Here is a 21,781-nt window from a genome sequence, read left to right on the forward strand (position 1 = left end):
CTTTCCTTTCTGAAGGCTTTGAAACCAATACTTCTTATGTTTGAGGGGGAGTGGGTGGGGGAACTTGCCTAACCAAGCAGTCCAACGTCAGGAGTTTGAAATAATTTTAAACTTTTAACTGGCATAGTTGTGTGTGTGTGTATGTGTGTAGGTGTATAGCAGAGTACATTTTTGCTCCAGTTAACTCCTTGAACAGCCTGGCTTAGCAACTGTAAATCAGTTTGCCAAATTCTAAGTGGGTGGTGAACTGGAATGAATGAGGCACACAATACATGTTGTAGACAAAGTAGAAAAGGAATCTGAGTAGAAAAGGGGTCACACAAAAGGCACAGACAAGAAGCAATTGTGACCTCACATCCGATAAGACTTTCACACACAGCATGGCCTGCCACCACAAAGACATGCTTAGATTGCCTGGCTATCTGGAACTTTCATTTTATTCAGAGTCATTATTTTACATATAGATAGACACACAAACTTGTTCAGGCACACACATGAGCATACATAAATTAACTGGTCCATCCAATAAATGGGAAAGATTAGGAATACCCATGGACACAGCATATACAACAAGAATAGAGACAGCAATATTCCAAAGAATTCATCACAGCACTGAATATTGAAAAAGAAGTAATAACAACAACAACAAAAAAACCAACAAAATTAAGTGTTCACTGAAAAGAGAATTATGCATACATAATACTACACATTTATTAAAAATAATCCATAAAACAATAATTCCTGACATGAAGATGCTCCTGATATATGTATTTAAAAAGAACAAGTGTCAAATACCATGATCCCATTTTTGTAAATTTGACCTTTTTTCTGATTATCTTACACCTTTTTATTATAAAAATTTGGAAAATTCAGATGAGAAAATAAAATCACCCATTATCTGAAAACTCCCAAGATAACAACAGTTACCATTCAAATGCATTTCTTTTCAATGTTTTTTTTCTCTTTTATGACAGGCACACTCAAGTATGTTGCCCATTTTTCTGTTGTAGTATCTGCCCCCTCTTTATTTGTGACTTTTCTTTAGAATTCTTTTTTCTCCAGCTTTATTGAGATAATCAAGAAAACAGTATATATTTAAAGTGTACAGGGGCACCTGGCTGGCTCAGTCAGTAGAAGGTCCGACTCCTAATTTCAGGGTGGTAAGTTCAAGACCCACACTGGGTGTGGAGCCTACTTAATAAAATAAAATAAGAAAAAATAAAATATATAATATAATGATTTGATATACATATTTTGGCAGATGATTATCATAATCAAGCTAATTAATTTACTCTTTCTACACCATAATCATATTTATACTTAAAATAAGATTATGCTCTGTGTGAAGTTTTATGCCATTTTATATGTTAACAGTATCCAATGAACAATTTCTAATAACTTTAATATTGTTCAATGACATAATTTTAACTGTTATATAGCATTAAATCATCTTATTTACCATAATTTATTTAAGTACCCTCAAATTAAGTACCCTCTGTCTTATTTCCTTCAGATAAATTGCTAGAAGTAGAATTTTGAACTATATATGATAATTAATTTTAAGGTTCTCAGTACATATCGCCATGTTCCTCTCCAGAAAGATCATACTCTTCTGTACTCTATTTAGTACTATAGTGATTCACACATTTCCCTGCATTATCATGATACTAGTATTAAGAAGCCCTGGGTTTCAACCTTAATTCTTTAACGTACTACCTGTGAATTGGGACAAGTAACCAAATCTCTCTCTCCCAATTTCTCTTGGTGATCAATGAAGATAACGTCACCTATATCATTATGTTCTTAGCATTCAAAGGAGGTTAATATATATAAAGCATTTGGAAATGGTAAAATCCTGCCCAAATATTAGTTGTCTTAAAAAGGTTTTTTTTTCCATTATTTTGATCTTTAAGAGGATTTACTCACAATTCTGCTCAGATATTATTAAGTATTCCTATTTGGAAAGGTTTTTTTCTGAAACTTTATCACATCTTAGTCAGCTTCACATTGCCTATTCTTCCTCCAACTAGATCCCCAAATACACTAGTTTCTCTTCCTGAATATTCTTATTCCTTCAAAGGTGTTGTGCCAGTTCTCAAGGTAGAAACTGCAGTTTTTTTGAGCCCAAATTATGATCAATTCCCATTAATCTTCCTTCCAATGCCCCATATCCACAACTTGCCCTTTGTTATCTTACTGCCCTAATGCTGTGCTTAAAAGAGGAACTTACTGAAGATCTGTTGTGCAGAAGTGTGTAGTATTTGACTTCCCTTTTTAAATGGAGATGGCTCCCCGTTTACCTGCAGGAAAAAACCCCAGCCATCCCAAGTACAGTCCTCCATACCTGAGACACACTGTTTGTTTGATAACAGACTTTGAGATTTAATATTTTCTTCTCTTGCCAGCTTTTCTCGTCTTGCTCAACACTCTAATAAGCCCAAACTTAGACTGAAGGTAATTAGTCCAGCTAAAGGTAGAGAGTTTTATAATTGTTTTCTTGCAAAAATAAATATATGATCCCACTTCTTTTTATTTGTGAGCTTCTTTTAGTCTACACATTTTCTGGACGACTATAATAACAGGTATTAAAGGTCTTAACAAGCCTCTATTAAAAAACTCAGGACAGTAAGTCTGAGGCCCAAGGACACTAATAATTAACCCTCATTTCAGGAGAAAAATGCTAACATGGACCTGCTGTCATCTATACAAAGGTTTTGCTGACTCAATTAGGCAAAATGTGGTGATTAAGATGGGGTGTCTGTGACCTACATTTTCTATTTCTTCTTTTGTTTAAAGATTTTATTTTTAAATAATCTCTACACCCAGCATGGGGCTCAAAGGCCCCACACTGAGATCAAAAGTCTCATCCTCTACCGACAGAGCCAGCCTGGCATCCCTACATTTTCTTTATTTCAACTGACTAACTCAATTCATTTCTGTTTCTAGATGTATTTTAATATATTTTTAAAGCATCTGCACATCCAAGAAAGCATTTTATCTGGCTCAAACAAGATGCTTGATATATTTAACATGGCATTAACATTTATCCCAAAATAATCAGTATTTTCTATGATTTTGGGCTGTGACATTCTTGTGGGATTGAGAAAGGAGGAGGTAGTGCAGTTGGACAAACATTCATGAGATTCTCTCCTTTTAATCCCAGCGCCAAAGTTACTCAGAACAGAAATAGCCAGCCACAAGGAAAATATAAGTCTTTTTCTATTAGTTACTGATGTTACCAGCCGTGAAAGATTTGTTTTAACAGTGGACCCCATAAAATAAAATTCTGGACCTGATGTAAATTTTCTTGTAAGAGCAAAAATGTTTGTATTCTTTTGAAGCTATGTTGTCCATTTATTTTCACCTCACGTCACCGGAATTTGTTGGTTCTGTCTCTATGGAAACCATTCAGAAGGGTGATGCTGTGAAATCTCCTCACCCTCATGTGCACAGCCCTCTCTATCAGTGCTGGTGAAGTACAATATTACCCTCTGAGATTCAAATCAACTTTCAGTGAATGGAAAGGAACAACATTTAAAATCTGCCCAAAAACCAAGACTGAAAAAGCAAAGCAACATTGTTTCCCTCTCAAAATGCTGGCAGCTCCTAAAGTAAATTAACACATCCACTCACAGCAAGGAATCAATATGGTGAATATTCTCTATGGCCACCAAGAGTGAAGGGCTCTGACCAGTATACAGAGAGCTAAAATGCTGCAGCTCATTCATGCACTTTTGAGGCTTATTTTGTAAGGGGAAAGACGGGCCATTTGCTTTTGAAATCAAACTTGGAGTTCAACCATGCAAACTTTTGTCAATACCACAGTGGAAAAGAAACCTCAGCAGTGCAAATTATTCGCACACACACTAAAAGCAAAAAAACAAAACAAAAACAAAAAGCACCTAGTTCTTTGATGGTTCTTTCCTGTTCTCCTACTAATGAAGAAATGGAGCATATTGAAACTAAAAGCTCTGGCCAGGAGGCGGGAGTGATTAGGCCAATAAATCTGGCTCCTCTAATGATGGGACATGAGCGACTTAATCCAGGACAAAGCACTCTGATGAACCAGGACTGCTTTGCTATTCAAAAGCAGAAAAAGATACAAAGGTGCTGTGCTTCTCATCCATCCAGGCTAACCTCTGCCCTAGCCTAGACAAATGCTTTGTGCCTCAGAACTGCAGTTGTGAACTTGAGGCAGCAGATGAGGACGGTGTGTATTGATGGCCAACACAACATCAACTCCTCACAGACTCAAACACACAGAAACCAACTTGTGTGGGGAAATGGGGAAAAAACAAGCTTGTGTGGGGAAATGGGGAAACTCACGCAGATCAAAACACAGTACTCCTGTTTTCAATCTAGTAATACATTACCATCCTGCATTCTCCAGTAAATTCCGCAAAATCGTCTGTGGCACGGAGCAGTTATAATAGCCCATGCCCATATACGATCTCCAGATCTTGTTTTTGCTGGAAATGGCATGCAGAGTTGTAAGGATTTCATTTTCACCTGATTACAAAAAAGAGAGAAATATTATAAGCAGAAAAACATCTCAAAAGAGAACTCTAACTATAGTGTAAGAACTTTGTTTTCTTTGAATATATATATATGAAAACAGTTATATGAAAAATATAAGAATCAATCCCCCAACAATACTACATAGTGCATGCAGAAATTTTAAAAAATCCCAAAACAGCACTCAATTACCACTCCAGTTTGGTTCCCCATAAGTTTTTTTTGGGCTCTTCTTTTTTTGGCTTTGTTAGACTTGCCCAATTTTAATATTTGCCTCATTCTGAGTTTCTACTGTTCCCTTTACATTTCTATGGTATTTACATTTTCTACTTTCTTGGGACACCTCGGTGGCTCCGTTGGTTAAGTGTTGGACTCTTGATTTCAGCTCAGGTCATGATCTCAGAGTTGTGAGATTGAGCCCTGTGCTGGGCTCTCCGCTCAGCATAGCATCTGTTTGTCCCTTTCCCTCCCCATCTCTCATTTCCTCCCCACCCCCAACTAAATAAATAAAATATTTTTTAAAACCTCGCCTTTCTCAGGGGAGCCCTCCTATACTGTTGGTGGGAATGTAAGCTGGTGCATCCACTCTGAAAAACGGTATGGAGGTACCTCAAGAAGTTGAAAATAGAGCTACCCTATGACCCAGTGATTGCACTACTGGGTATTTACCCTAAAGATACAAATGCAGTAAACCAAAGGGGCACGAGCACCCCAATGTTTATAGCTGCAATGTCCGCAATAGCCAAACTATGGAGAACCTAGATGTCCATCCACAGATGAATGGATAAAGAAGATGTAGTGTGTATACATATATATACACAAAATGTATATAAAAGTATCAGTCACACACACACACACACAAAGGAATATTATGCAGCCATCAAATAAATGAAACCTTGTCATTTCCAACAACATAGATGGAATTAGGGTATTATGCTAAGTGAAGTAAGTCAGTCAGAGAAAGATAATTATATGATCTCACTGATATGAGGAACTTGAGAAACAAGACAGAGGACCATAGAGGAAGAGAGGGAAAATGAAACAAGATGAAATCAGAGAGGGAGATAAACCGTTAAGGAGTGGAAGACGGTGGGAGGGATGGGGGGCTGGGTGATGTACATTAGGGAGGGTATGTGCTATGATGAGTGCTGTGGATTATGTAAGACTGATGATTCAAAGACTGTACCCTTGAAACAAATAATACATTATATGTTAAATTTTTTTTAAAAAAGTAAATTCTGCTTTCTCTTAGTAAAATACTGTTTTCCTTTTTAAATTGCCTTATAATACCAATATTGATATTAAGTCTTAAATAACACATGACCTATATTTTTCTCTAAAACTCCTCTACTAACGCTGACATTTTTTCCTTTGTGTCACTTACAGGGCTACTTATAAAAAGCCCTTCACCCAATATTGTAAAGTAACAGCTGTAATAGAAGATGCAGTTTTAACCAGCATTCCCATTAGGACACTTCGATAATTAAGAAAGAATTATAAAAGTTCTTGGATGCAGGTGAGACCCTATTTGGGGTCATTCATATAGTAACAACAAAATCTGACCTCTGAGCATTACTCTTTGCCAGGAGTCATACCAAATGCTTTTCTTGCACCTTAGGAATCTGAGGCATGTATAGGATCACTTGCCCAAGGCTACATGGCTTTAAATTGAATGGTTACAACCCAGTCTGTCTGACTCCAGATTCTACACTCTCCCCACCAGGCCAGGTACAAACCAGCTTCAGGCATAGCACTTATACTAAAAGATAGTTTCTAGATACAAATGACCTTACATGGTTCTTTTTCTGCCCTTCTGCCTATAGATACATCATTGCAGTAAAAATTTAACTACTTGGGCAAATATCTGGCTCCTCTAAGATCTTCTCAGGGATTCAGTCACTTAAATTTTATAATTGTCTGATTTTATTGTTACTATGTCAGAGAAAAATCTATATACAGCAGTCTCTAAAATGGCAAACTAGATAAGAGGATGCTTCACTTTATTTTAATCCTACTGAACTCTGTGACTATTGCTCTCATTAATCCTTCTTTATCCTCAATGAAAACACTTTTACCCTCCATCCCACCCTCCCACTCCACATGCTTTCACAAAAAGTAAATTCACAAGAGATGTGTCATTTTGCCAGACTAGGTTAAGGAAAGAGAAGACAGTTTTCTAGGTATCAGTTTCATGAGTAAATATCATCCAACTGCCTTATGATAGACAATTTTACCTTTTTCCATTGAAAGTTTAGGAAATATAAGTGAAAATTCAATAAACCAATATCTGAGGAGTTATGCAAGTGCAGCATCCTTAGAAGCAATCATGCAAGAAATCCATTCACTTCCCAAAGCTTTCTTACAAGAGGGTGATTGAGAACCTATTACAAGTTGGGATTGACTAGCAGTGCCTGGTAGCACACAATTCAGCAAGGCCAGCTTCAATTCAATTGCACAATTCTGTGCAAGAAGGACAGGTCCCTGCTCTGTATTATGTCATGAGGACAAAAGGTCTACCTCCCAAATGAGAATGGTCTGTGAAGGGCTTTATCTGTCAAATCAAAGGTTTAACCTTTAGGTGGGGGCACCTGGGTGGCTCAGTCATTAAGTCTGCCTTTGCTCAGGTCATGATCCCAGAATCCAGGGATTGAGTCCCCCATCGGGCTCCCTGCTCGGCGGGAAGCCTGCTTTTCCATTTCCCACTCCCCCTGCTTGTGTTTCCCTCTCTCACTGTGTCTCTTTCTGTCAAATAAATAAATAAATAAATCTTCAAAAAAAAAAAAAAAAAAAAGAGTTTAACCTTTAGGAGTAACAGAGTAATGAATAATATCTTTTCTATGTTACAGAAAGATAATTACTGATACGGTGGCTAGGTCAGAGGGGAGACCCTAGAAACATGGAGATATTGTAAGAAGCTAGTACATTAGTCCAGAAGGGAGATGGGCAGAAGAGTGCCATGAATTGAACTGTGTTCTCTAAAAAGATATGTTAAAGTCCTAACCCCTGGTGAACATGATATTATTTGGAATTAGGGTTTTAATGATGTAATCAAGTTAAGATGAACTCATGCTATATTTGGGTTGGTCTTAATTCAGTGACTGCTGTCCTTATAAGAAAAGGGAAATTTGGTTGTAGAGCTACACATATGAGGAGAACGCCATGTGAGGACAGAAGCATTATAGGATCAACAAGCCTTGCTTCTCAAACTTGACTTTTTCTTATTTACCTTCTTTTGGAACAAAGTGAGTTAAACAAATGAGCAGACATCTGTACACCAAGGTAATGGACACTCCTGAGTCATCAAGAGTAGGGTAGGTTCTTGGCCATGCTTCTGAAATGCTTCCCATTTTACTCCAGAGCAAACCCCACAGCCGTGCACATTCTTCTCACTCTTCCATCCAATCTGACAAAAACAGCCTCCTCCTGTAAACAGGCCCAATTCCAGTAACTGTCTTTCTTATGAATGGCTTTGAAACTGACCAGGGGGAAAGGAGACAGAAAGAGAAAGGGAGTGTCCATTAAGAAACACTTGGAAAAAAAAAAAAGAAACACTTGGAAACAATGTATCACTGTCCAAGTTCCTGCCTATAGTCAGTCACTGTGCATTACCGTGCATCCCCAGTGACAAAAGTCCTCCAGTAGTCCTTCAGGAATCCAAGCAATATGTTCTTTTCTTACGGAATAAATGCCTGTTTCTGACCTTGTTTATTCCTCTGCCTCTGAGCATTGCATAATGCCCTGGTTCTAATGTACCAAGAACAGAGTTCAGTGACCTCGGCACCACTCTCTAAGAAATCTGCAGGTGGATCTCCATGCTGTTCCTCTTCGCAGAATTCAGAATGAACGCTTTCTCCTTACTAATTCTAAAAGAGACTTTCCAATAGCAACTCCCTTGTCACCAGCACCTAAAATACCAAGCGGGGCTTTGTACTGACCACTACACCAAACAAATACTTCCTAACAGGATCAAGCCAATTAGGTATTAAATATTCCATGCACTATGCGCCCAGGTCTTAATTTTCCATGTATGTGAATTTTGACCAGAACTGGAAAAAAATATCGTTAGAATAGACAGGCAGGCTGTAATGGTCAATGTTCCTGCTATACTGAAACACACATGTATACACACATTGTTCCCCACCCTTAAGTCATTATCCCTAACACATAACGCTCTGATTACTTTTTGTGTCAATTATATGAAAAAATGTACCCATGCTTTGTTTTTGTTTCTTGGCAATCTTAAAATATTAGGTCAAAGTTTCCAAGGAGAGAAAATAAAGGATTCTGCCATTTATATTAAAAAAAAAGAATAAATACATATGCATATGCTACATAGTAACAGAATATCTTGGGAATGATTCTCAAGAAACTGACAGGAGGAGACTGAAGGAGTCTTGCTTTTTCCTACATATCTTTCTGTGTTTTTAAATTTTGGACAATATGCCTATGTTATTCAAAAATTAAAAATTCAATTAAAATGTTATGAGCGGAACAAAATCCTCCTTGTGAAATATATGAGTGCAGACACCTTTCAGTGGCCAAAGGTCCACAGGGCATTTTCCGGGAAGTCCAGCAGCACCCAGCACCAAACAGCCACTCAACCAATGTCAGAGCCTCCCTCCCACTCCCTGCCCTTCGTGTACTTGGCAAGATACTCAGAAAAGGTCTCCAAGGAAATCATCAGGACTGAAAACCAACACAATCATATTTGAATTTGCCCAGAAAGGCCTTTTTCTGCCAGAGGCTGAAGGGGAAAGCTGGGGCCAGAATGTTAGGACAGAGACTGCCTTAGCATATTTTTCTTGCCAACCTGCAGATCCTTGACTTCAAAGCTGCTTAGAAAACCATGGGGTGGGGTCAAGGGTTTCAATCAAGATAAACAGACCATGAATGATAGCCCTTGTCAGGACATTTTCTGATTTTCTGAGTTGAACCTGGAATTTGCATACAAATTCCATCATAATGTGCAGCCTTTCCGTATCATCACCTAATCATTTGCAGCACCCCACTCCTCCCCCATAACCGCCTGACTTAAACTCACTTACCGAATCCATAAATGCTACTCCCTCTTATGTGTTAAATTTCCTCCCCCAACAAAGAACAGTTTCACAAAGTCTGTGAATCACAGAATTTCTCCGTTCCAGAAAGGTAAACCAATCTGTAAGCTCTGTGTCATGTAGAATAAGGACACCGAAACTCTTCAAATTGAACACTCTTTGATACTCACAGAGGGGAACCTGTGACAAGATATGCTTGGGACAGGACCATGCAGGCCTGACTGGGGCTCTGATCGACCTGGCCCTAATCCTGCCAGATTCTTTCCCATCTTATTGCTCAGTTAATATCCCACTGCACCCAGCCCCTCATTACCCCCAGGGGTTAAAGCCCTCCAGCGGGCACCTCTAAAGCCAAAAGTTGCTGAGGCAGGTCCAACCTGTGTTTGTGATGGCTCCTTGGCCCCTCGTCTCCATAGGAGTGGGCAGTCCCTACAGCCCTTCCCATTCACCCAAAATACAGGTTCAAGATCTTAATACTAACTGTAAGAAGATGAGAACATCCCACAGTGGGGAAGTGGGGACAAGAGGCACCATGTCTGTCACTTTCTCCTTGGTCTTGGGTCACACTACTTTCTGTGGGAGGCCTCCTCTACCACCTCTCTTCATTTAATATACGAACATTTTTAAAAGAAATTTACAGAGAAACTGCAATTCACATCTATCTGGTATACCTGTTTACCTATATAATCAGGCCAAATGGTGAGTTTGAAATGAGAATCAGGGTGGAAGTCCTGGAGTATTTGTTTTTCCTCTTTGCTGCCCTGTGGGGACATTGTTATAGCCAGCAGAGCAAAAACAAGAAGGGAAGGATATGTTCTAGGAGTCCAACTCAAACAATCTAACATGCTTGCAAGAAAGATAATTTTTTATAGACCAAAGAAATAGGCATAACTAGAAAGTTATAGTTCAACCCAGAATCTCACCCACCAAATTATAATCTCTTTGTGAGAAGGGGCATAGCAGGTTGCTAGGCACATAGCAGGTGCTCAGAAAATACAGATGAATCAAGGCATTGCAATGAAAACTTGCCTAAATTCCCACATATAGCTAGCTCAAATATTCACCATAATCACCCATCACAAAATCTCATGATGACAAAGCAATGCACAAACTGTTTTCATTTTTGGTTCAACTGCATCCCTAAAAGTATGGGCTTCAGAGAAACATTTATGGATGGAAAACCACAGCTATTAAGTTCTGTGAAACAACACTGTGTATTAATTAATGCAATTAATTTCAGAAACTTAGAAATTATATTTCCTCATTGTTTAATCAGTATGTTGATAATGTGGTCATTGCAAAAATACCTTTTTTTTTTTTTTTGTAAAAATACCAGGTTTCTTACTACTTGGATGCTCACAATAGCTATTCTGAACCTTAACCCACTTTTCTTTAACATTCAGTCTCACGTTTTCCGTCTCTCACTCAAATCATCAGACAGGCAACCCTTCAACTCTTCTTACTTCAGAGTGTCCTCACATCCGCAGGTGGACTTTATTCCTTCTTCTAAGAAAAAAGTCCAGAATATGCCAGTGGGGTCCACAACCCCTGGCTGAAAATTTATCCTCCAGCCTCTTTAATTACTTCACTTCAGACAGCTCTGCTTCCTTTTACATGCTCTGTTTCCCAACATCCTGACTTCTATTTTGCTCCTTATATTCCATCCCCAGGGCATCTCACCCCCCATGAATTTGTTTAGAATACTCACTAAATCTGGAACCCCATTTCTCATCTCTATTTTGAGTTCTAGACGCATTATTTCCAACTATTGCTTCAACATTTCCAAATGCATGTTCCATGAATACCTCAAACAATTCTGCTCAAACATTCATGATCTCTCCTTCCTCCAAGCCCCTCTGCTTCTCAGTTTCCTGTTGATGACATTACCATCATCTCCAGACACTCAGCCTAGAAACTAACAGCCCACCTGTTGCCCCTCTGGATCAACACCATGTTTATACTAAAACCATAATCCCCATAGGCTGCTCACAGCCAGTTACTAAGAACATCAAGAGAACTAATGCAGACGCATTCTTGCAAGACGTGGGTGACTTTGGCTCAAGGACTCCCATTTGGACCAGTCAAAACTTTCTTAGATCTGTGCTTGCAGTCTAAGATTTTCCTAGCCATTCCTCCCCTTCTATCTCTCTCCCTTTCCACCAGGGTCAGAACTCCAAGGCAGTCTAAAGACCCCCTGCCTTCTCCTATTTCCACTTCCAATAAATTTCTTGCATATCTAATGTCATCCTGGTGAGTACATTTTGGTGGACCTGAACTAATGCACATTTCAAATATCATCTCTAAACTCTCCAACAATCTCCCAGCTCCTTCCATATCTTAGTTATTATAAATAATGCTACAATAAACATGGGGTGCATGTATCTTTTTGAATTAGTGTTTTCATTTTCTTTGGTTAAATACCCAGTAGTGGAATTACTGGATCATACGGTATCTCTTTTTTAACTTTTTTTGGAACCTCCATACTGTTTTCCACAGTGGCTGTACCAATTTACATTCCCACCGACAAGGGACAAGTGATCCTTTTTCTACATCTTTGCCAATATTTGTTATTTCTTGTTTTTATTTTAGCCATTTCAATGGGTATAAAGTGGTATCTCATTGTGGTTTTGATTTGTACTTCCCTGATGATTAGTGATGTTGAATATCTTTTCATGTGTCCATTAGCCATTGCATATCTTCTTTAGAAAAATATCTATTCATGTCCTCTGCCAATTTTTAAATCAGATTGTTTTTTTAGTGTTGAGTTGCATAAGTTCTTTATGTATTTTGGGTATATTATGCTAAGTGAAAGTCAGACTGAGAAAGACAGACTCCCTATGACTCCACTATAGGTGGAATCTAAAAAACAAAACAAACAAAAAATAAAATCAGAACTATAAATATAGGGAATATGATTGATCATTGCCAGAGGGGAGGAAAGATGGGGAAATGGGCAAGATGGGTGAAGGGGAGTGGGAAATACAGGCTTCCAGTTGTGGAATGAATAAGCCATGAGAATAAAAGGCACAGCACAAGGAAAACAGTCAATGATATAATAAGAGCATTCTATGGTGACAGATGGTAGCTACCCTTGTGGTCAGCACAGAAAAGGCATAAACTTGTCAAATCACCATATTGTACATCTGAAATTAATGTAACATTGTGTTCCAACTATATTCAAGCATAAAAATTTTTTTTAAGTGAAAGTTAATTCCCTTTCCTTTGAATTCAGGCCGGACTTAATGAGTCACTCTAATCAATAGAAAGTGGTGTTAAGTGATGCTAAAGGAATTCCACAGGTAGGTCATAAAAAGGGTAGCTTCTGCTGGCTTTCTTTCCCTCTCTTGAATCACTGGCTCTGGGGGAATCCAGCTGCAGCTGAAGGAGAGACCCAGGTGAGGAGGCACTAAGACCTCCCCCAACAGCTATTGTGAGTGAGCCACCTTGAAGTGGCTCCTCCAGGCCCAGATGAGCATCCACCAATGTGACCACAATATTACAAAAGACTCAGCCAGAACCATCCCACTTGGCCGCTCCTGGATTCCTGACCCACAGAAACGGTGAGGATTATAAATGTTCATGGTTGTTTTAAGTCACAGAATTTTGCAGTTAATTTCTAATAGATAAAATAGCTTCCTCCCCCCCAAAAAAGTCAGTTTTTAAATTAATATTAAAGAAGTAATTTCATTTATATAAAATGTATTTGATGATACTGGATAAATTCCATGATCCTTTGGAATCAAGATGGAGAGGGAAAAAGTTGTTTTTACATTTTATGTTCTTTGTCCCCATCACAGGACCTATTTTATTTGTTCACTATGTTTATATGTTTGTATCCTTTATATGTCAAAAAAGAAGTCTAAAACATTTTATTATTTCTTAAAGATTTATTTAAAATCTTAAAGATTTATTTACTTATTTGAAAGAAAGACACAGAGAGAGAGAGAGAGAGAGAGAGACAGTAAGAGCAAAAAGAGAAGGAGAGAAAATCTCAAGCAGACTCCACACCAAGCACAGAGCCCAACATGGGACTCAATCGTACAACCCTGAGATCATGACCTCAGCTAAAATAGTCAGACACTTAACTGACTGAGACACCCCAAAATATTTTAATGCTAAAAATGATAACTTATAAAGACTGAGATACTAAGTTTGAATTCTAACTTTAAAAAAAAGGGAAAAAATGATTATTTTAGGGTGCAATCTTTTTTTTTTTTTTAAGATTTTATTTATTTGACAGAGAGAGAGAGCGATCACAAGTAGGCAGAGAGGCAGGCAGAGAGAAGGAGAAGCAGGCTCCCCACTGAGCAGAGAGCCCGATGCGGGGCTCGGACCCAGGACCCTGGGATCATGACCTGAGCCAAAGGCAGAAGCTTTAACCCACTGAGCCACCCAGGCACCCCAAGGGTGCATCTTTTAAGATTATTGTTTTCTTTTCTCCACTTCTATAGGGATATGCCTCCACCATTTAACTGAAATATCACTGTGGTATAGTAAAAAATATATTTAAAAATATACTAGGGGCGCCTGGGTGGCTCAGTGGATTGAGCCTCTGCCTTCGGCTCGGTCGTGATCCCAGGGTCCTGGCTCGGTCGTGATCCCAGGGTCCTGGGATCGAGCCCCGCATGGGGCTCTCTGCTCAGCAGGGAGCCTGCTTCCCCCCCTCTCTCTGCCTGCCTCTCTGCCTACTTGTGATCTCTGTCTGTCAAATAAATAGATAAAATCTTTAAAAAAAATACTATATATATACACACACACACACACACACACACACACACATATATATATATATATATATATATGGTCTTTGGAATTTGAACAGTAGTATTCTTTTGTTATTCATAAGAAGCCCTTTGAAGGATGCACTCTTTCTCTCTCTTTCAAATAAATAATTTTTTTAAAGCCCTTCTGATCACACCTGATCTTATGCTAATGAAGTGATTTAGAGTGGTGCCCTACATAACCTCAGGATGGGGCTGGCTAGAAAGACCAAGAAAAACCTACTAATTAGAGGGTTGGAACTTTGTTGGCCTCACACCACAGACCTCTGGGAAGGAGACAGGTTGGGGATGGGAAAATACATTACGCTCTATAAAAACTCTTTTTTTTTTTTAAAGATTTTATTTATTTATTTGACAGAGAGAAATCACAAATAGGCAGAGAGGAGGAAGCAGGCTCCCTGCTGAGCAGAAAGCCCGATGCGGGGCTCGAACCCAGGACCTGGGATCATGACCCGAGCCGAAGGCAGCGGCTTAACCCACTGAGCCACTCAGGCGCCCCTATAAAAACTCTTGAACAACAAGATTTGATGACCTTCTGGGATGACTAATGCATCCATATGCAAGGAGGGTGGTGAACCCCAAGTCCCACAGGGAAAGAAGCTCCTGTGCTCAAAACCCTTATGAGCCTCACCGTATGTACCTCTTCATCTGGTGATTCATCTGTATCTTTTATAACATCCTTTAAAATAAACTGACAAACATGGAAATGTTTCTGAGCTCTGTGAGCTGCTCTAGCAAATTAATCAGACTCAAGGGGGGGGTTGTGGAAACCTCGAAAATATAGCTTGTCAGTCAGAAGTACAGGTGGACTTGGGATTGGCATCTAAAGAAGGGACAGTTTCATGGAACCAAGCCCTTACCCTGTAGGATCTGATGCTATCTCCAGGTGTCAGAATTGAGTTAAATTTGTAGAACACCTGGTTGAAGAATTGCTTTGTTGATTGAACTGAACATACACCAGAATCCCGAAATGACAGTGTAAGTATTCTGATAAGATTCCATCAATGACAAGATTCCAACAATACTAAAATACTTCCCTAATTGTGCTTATCATGTTGCATTTGTCTTTTCTTCTTCTGTGAAGATACCTTTATTTCTTTGCATTTTTTTCCTTATATACACACCACAGAAACAGTCAATGTAAAGATAATTGCTTTTGCTTCTAACTCTTTACGTTGTTTCAGAATCCCTATTTCTCTCCCAACTTCACATTTCTGAGCACTCAGCATTTTATCCATAGTTCTTACAGCACCTGGGACTTTTTAACTTTCTGACATAAGCTTCTTGAGGATGGTGATTACTTTTATTCACCTATTTTTCCTCACAGTGCTTTGCACATACTAGATGGTCAATGAACACTTAGCAATTCAGGCAATAGACCAACTGTCCAAGATATCACTCAGATTAGCAGCTGTCTGCCTAAAAAGAATTAATTACAAAAATCTAAGGACAAGACAGATTCTATTGTGAGACTGAATACACAAACAGACAACGGCTAGACCATATTATTACCATGTAACTTTCACCCACAACCTGCACCAACCTGCTCAAGAAACCAACACTTTTTCTAAAACACCAGAAGCCAGCCTGCTTAAGTTACACTTGCAGTACGCCAAATTGCTATCTTCAGTGACAATCCAGCACAATAACTTATATAGTAGTTGGACCAAAATTATTGGCCAGGACTTGATTAATAATTGACAGCTTGCTGAAGTTTGGTCTTGACTTCCAATACAGGAACAATCATACAAAGCCAAATATGCATCCTTTTTTAAAAAAAAAGATTTTATTTATTTATTTGACAGACAGAGAGAGATCACAAGTAGGCAGAGAGGCAGGTGGGGCAGCAGGGTGAGGAGAGCAGGCTCCCTGCTGAGCATAGAACCCGATGTGGGACTTGATCCCAGGACCCTGAGATCATAACCCGAGCAAAAGGCAGAGGCTTAACCCACTATGTCACCCAGGCGCCCCCAAATATGCATCCTTAACCAATCACACAGGATCCCCTCTTTCTACTTACCCCCCCAACATCTTCTGCATGCCAATAGCCCTTGACATGGGCATTTCTGAAGTCCTTCCTTTATTTCACTATAAGGCTTTCTCATTCCTCTGCCAAAACAAAAGTCTGACTCCCTTCATACAATAAGTTCAGAATAAATAGTCTAACTTTTCTCATTTGATTGGTTTTCATTTATTTTCACATGTAAGGAAAACATATAAGGAAAATCCAATGGTATTATCCTAAAGACAAAATAATTCATGTTAAGCCAGAAATCTGGTCAGGAATAAGCCAAGGGAGAGCCTTGTAGCAAACTTAGAAGAATCTACACGCAAAACCCAATGATAGATATCATTCAGCTGAAAGACACCTGACATCCACAGTCTGGGGAACAGCTGTTTTGTTTAGGTGTACTTGGGGTCATTGCAGGAGAATGCCAAACCCAACTCACGTGACACAGTCACCACCTGCAGCTACATTACACAACATCCCCTTTATTAACCATTTATTAAACACCTCTCTAAACGATGTGGCTTAGAACATTAAGTTCCCACAAGTTCATCAGAAGTCTCATTGTGACAGCTCAGCTGCTTGGTTCTGGCTGAATAATTTGAACATTAGAGGAGTTAGTTTCTCCTCTCTCTTCCTAAGCATTCTCACAATAAGCAATGTGCAATTCTGTGTAAACTTTAAACCCTGCAGCTTCTGTGAAGTTATGAGCTAATTCAATCTGGTTAGCTTGAGATGACTTCACTGAAAATACTACACAGTAAGGCAAACTATAGCTTAAAAGTGACTGGGTTGGTTCATAAAGTACTTTGAAATTTGGTAGTAATTACAAAATAAATATATAGTTATTGTAAAATATCTAGGAAAAGATAATAAAAAAGAAAGCTAAAATCATGCAACATGGCCCATCCAGGGAAATAAATGCTCCCGTTGGTAACTCTTTTTTCTTTCTTATTGTGTGTATGTGGGTGAGAGAGGGTGGATTCACTTGAACAGGATAACAGGGTTTTGAATCGAGTAGCTTTCCTTATTTCTTTGAAGCATGATTTGCTGAGAAGACAACTTATAAGGTATTCTTTCAAAGCACTTAAATGTCCTAGGGGAGGGGAGCATCTTCATGATAGATGAATCATCTGTACTTTCTTGATTCTGTCACATCATGTCCTGTACATAATGATCCCTCTACCTACAACAGCTTCCACCATCCTTTCCCAGCAGAGCATCATTATTCATCCTTCAATACCCAACCCTAGTCCTGCACCTGTGACCCCTTCCCTCTCCCTGTTTGTGGCTGGCTGTTCCCACATCTGTGCTCTCTGCATGCCACTGCATTTCCAACAGAACAGCTGGTAAATGGCAGGGGGAATCTGGTATAACTGGATTTGTGCATAACTGTAAACAATGAAGACAGTGGTTTAAACTAGTGGTTGGAGGGTGGACAGTGGAGCTAGGCTGCCTGGGTCAAATTCTGTCTCCACTGCAAGTCATGACATATCCTCTGTATGCCATGATATCTTTATCTTTAGAACAGAAAATGGTATTTACCTCAAAAGGTTGCACTAAGGACTAAATTAACACATGAAAAGGCACACTTGGGGTGCCTAGTGGCTCAGTGGGTTAAAGCCTCTGCCTTCGGCTCAGGTCATGATCCCAGGGTCCTGGGATCGAGCCCTGCATCGGGCTCTCTGCTCAGCAAGGAGCCTGCTTCTTCCTCTCTCTCTGCCTACTTGTGATCTCTGTCAAATAAATAAAATCTTAAAAAAAAAAAAAAAAAAAAAGAAGGCACGCTTAAAAGTGCCCAGTACAGGGTAAGCACTACATAAATGTTTGAGATTATTGAATTATGTGTAAGAACTAACCCAAGTATCTCCATGGTACTTACAGCTCTCAGTCTTCTTTTTACTCAGCAATGAGGGCATTTAAAACTCATGTAAAAACTAGCTCTTACTAGTTTCCTGTGTATACAGTGAGCAAATATTAGGTCCAGAATTCCTCTCTAACTACAACAGAACACAGGCATTCAACATTAAACCATTTGGATAATGCTGCTCTGCTACAGAAATACTACTACTAGAAGTTATACGGACCAATTTGTTCTCCCCATGTGGAGAACATTCATTAACCATGACACGTGCACACTTTGGTAAAACACTGATGCCTTTCTGACACCTTCTGTGCTTGCCCCAACCAGACCTCACTCTTCCAAGAAGCAAGCCTTGTTGGACAGCCAGTCCACTTCAAGGCAAGGAAGTGGCAAGGTTGGTAGCAGGGAGACCTCCTGACTGTGCAATATTTTCTCTAAGGCACCTCAGAATAACCAGAGGGACCCAGCCCCAAAACTCACAGAAGCCACTAGGTTTAAAGTTTATAAGTAAGCTGTGTATTACTTATCAGGAGCATGGTTCCAATGAGAAAGGAAAAATGGAATCCCCCGAAGTTCACATTATTCAGCTGGAAATGAGTAGATGAACTTTTTTTTTTAGACAGACAATTTTGACAAGTTTCTTAGGCTCTAATGCTCTTAAAGAACATCTATTTTAGAGCAGACTGTAAAAAGGGCTGACCTAAACATTTTCTGACTTTGAAAGTCTCAGAAAGGCATTACCTACAGCTTGCTTTAAAAATATACAATTTGGAGGGGCACCTGGGTGGCTCAGTGGGTTAAGCCTCTGCCTTCGGCTTGGGTAATGATGTCAGGATCCTGGGATGGAGTGCTGTGTCGGGCTCTCTGCTCAGCGGAGAGCCTGCTTCCCCCTCTCCCTCTCTGCCTGCCTCTCTGCCTAGTTGTGATCTCTGTCAAATAAATAAATTTTTAAAAATCTTAAATATATATACAATTTGGGGGGTGCCTGGGTGGCTCAGTGGGTTAAGCATCTGGCTTTTAATTTCAGTACAGGTCAGGATCTCAGCATTGTGGGATCAAGCCCCAAGTTGGGCTCCCCACTCAGTCGGCTTGAGTTTCTCTCCCTCTGCCCCTCTCCCTGTTCACTCACTCTCTCTCAAAAATAAATAAATAAATAAATCTAATAAATAATCTAATATATATGTAAAACTCTTGAGGCACTTGGGTGGTGTAGTGGTTAAGCAACCAACTCTTGGTTTCAGCTCAGGTTGTGATCTCAGAGTTCTGATCTCAGGATGGTGACCTCAGGGTTGTCAGACCAACCCTATGTTAAGAAGTCTGCTTGAGTTTCTCTCTCTCTCTCCCTTTGCCCCTCCCTCCCTAAAATAAACAAATCTTAAAAAAAAAAAAAACATATATAACTCTTCACTTTTTAAACGTCCAGTAAATCAGTATTATTATTTCCTAAAATTGAAAGATAAAGCTTCCAGCTATCCCTAGGTCTCAATCAGTTCAACTGAACAAAATGTGCAGATTTTCTTTGAAAGGCAAGATCCCTATGGTCAGGAGAAATGGTTCAGATTTGAAATCAACCAGAGAAGCAGTCCTCATCATAGCTTGAGTTATATTAGACTGCTGGAGCTGGACTGGCTTCATACCTCAAGTTGTTGAGTTTTTGCCCCTTTTTTGGAGGCGGGAAGGGGCAGAGGGAGAGAGAATCTTAAGCAGAGTCCACACTCAGCTCAGAACCCTGACTCAGGGCTTGATCACAAAGGCCCTGAGATCATGACCTGAGTGGATATCAAAAGTCAGACACTTAACTCACTGAGCCACCCAGGCACCCCTCAAGTTGTCTATTTTAAAACAAAATAAAGTTTGGGCCACTTGAGTGGCTGAGTCAGTTAAGCGACTTCTCTTGATTTCCACTCAAGTCATGATCTCAGGGTTGTGGGATCCAACCCCCAGCTGGGTTCTGCACTCAGAGCAGAGTCTGCCTGTCCCTCTCCCTCTGCTCCTCTCCTGGATTGCAAAGCCCCCTCTCCCTCTTAAATAAACTAACAAATAAATAAAATCTTTAAAAAAATGAAGTCTGCCATCTATATATCCTTTCTGTCCTAAAACCTAAAACAAAACAAAGTACCCTCTCTTCACCTGACTTCAACAAAAGTATAAGAGACAGCATCTCTATGATTCACAACCAGATAACCCCCAAGAGAATTCTTTCCTGTTCAGAGAGAGGGAGAGTGCTCTTCAGCTCTGCCTAACTAATCCTTTGACATATGAACTCATGCCTAAGTCCATGAAAGTCAAGTGCTCACATAAAAATAATGGGTGACTGGATGGCTCAGTTGGTTAAGTGACTGTCTTCAGCTCAGGTCATGATCCTCAAGTCCCAGGATGAGTCTCCCATAAAACTCCCTGCTCTTCAGGGAGTCTGCTTCTCCCTCTGGCCCTCCCCCACTTTCATGCCTGTGCTCGCTCTCTCTCTCTCTCTCTCTCTCTCGATCTCGCTCTCACTCTCTCATTTTCTCGCTCTCAAGTAGTAAATAAAATCTTTAAATAATACCTCTGAAAGTTAGTCTTCAGATTATTAGAGATTTAAATGTATAAAAAAGTTCTAATTCTATGAGTAAACTAAGCATTTTAAACCAAGCACAAATATTATTTGCATGTTTCTTTACAAAAATCATTTAACCTTGAAGAGTACTGCTGCCTTACACTAAGCATAAATAATGAAACTAGACCTGAGATAAGTAAACAATGTGAAACCGCAGTCCTATAAAGAAAATTGGGCTAGGAGGACGGTTTGCATCTCCTCCCGTTGCTGTATGATATTTGCAATTCCTTTTTCCCTTCACAGTATCCTGACTTGCACAGAGGTGATGACACTTCTTAACCCAAAGGATATGAGAACCGTGGCGCTAGATGGTTGCCTGGGAAGTGGGGAGTCCTGCATAGGCCTTTGGGCACTGCCTTCCCATGGGAAGTTTGCCGGCGCCTAGATAAAAACCTAGAAAGGCGAGCCATGGACTCCAACCTAGGGTACAGAACTGACTGCTCCAGGAACTAAATATTCCACCTTCTCCTGCCCATCAAGGTACCTGCCGCTGTTTTATTTTAATAAACATATTCCCAGTCCTGGGCAATCCTAACCCAGAGCTGTATTTTCAGAGACCATAGAAGACAAATAGGTCAGAGCAAGCGGAGTCTAAGCGAGTCCTCCCGGCAACTTACAAACGGGGTCTTCCATTTTCAAGGGTCTTTTCAAGCGGATGCTGGCGGGGACCGTCTTCTCAATCAGTTCATCAATGCTCTAAAATTAAAACATTAAGTCCATGAACACTAAAGGGAGAGGAAAGTGCTTTGGGAGTTAAAAAGAATCACCTCTGTGTTTTGCATCTACAAAGGCTTGTGGGAACCTCATTTAAATCGCCTAATTACGGTTTCTTTTTTTAAGAGAAAAGAACAACTGAGCAAACCAGAAATCACTTGGAGGAAAGCAAATGAATTCGGTTAGTGATTCGACCACTCCAGGTTTGATTTCAGCCAGCAGCCGGAGATAATAGGATAAACCAGG

General features: G+C 39.7%; 1 protein-coding gene across 1 annotated transcript in view; it reads right to left on the minus strand.

Annotated features, from left to right (window-relative positions):
- GLDC (glycine decarboxylase) overlaps window positions 1-21,781 on the minus strand; it is a 95,569-nt gene that overhangs the window by 73,031 nt on the left and 757 nt on the right. The window contains exons 2-3 of the mRNA XM_047700955.1: window positions 21,439-21,517; window positions 4,374-4,509 (exon numbers count right to left, since the gene is read on the minus strand). Coding sequence (XP_047556911.1) covers window positions 4,374-4,509; window positions 21,439-21,517 — 215 coding nt within the window. The remainder of the gene's footprint in view (window positions 1-4,373; window positions 4,510-21,438; window positions 21,518-21,781) is intronic.

Source organism: Lutra lutra, chromosome 13 (genome assembly GCF_902655055.1).
Source record: "Lutra lutra chromosome 13, mLutLut1.2, whole genome shotgun sequence".
In the NCBI taxonomy this organism is placed as follows: domain Eukaryota; kingdom Metazoa; phylum Chordata; class Mammalia; order Carnivora; family Mustelidae; genus Lutra; species Lutra lutra.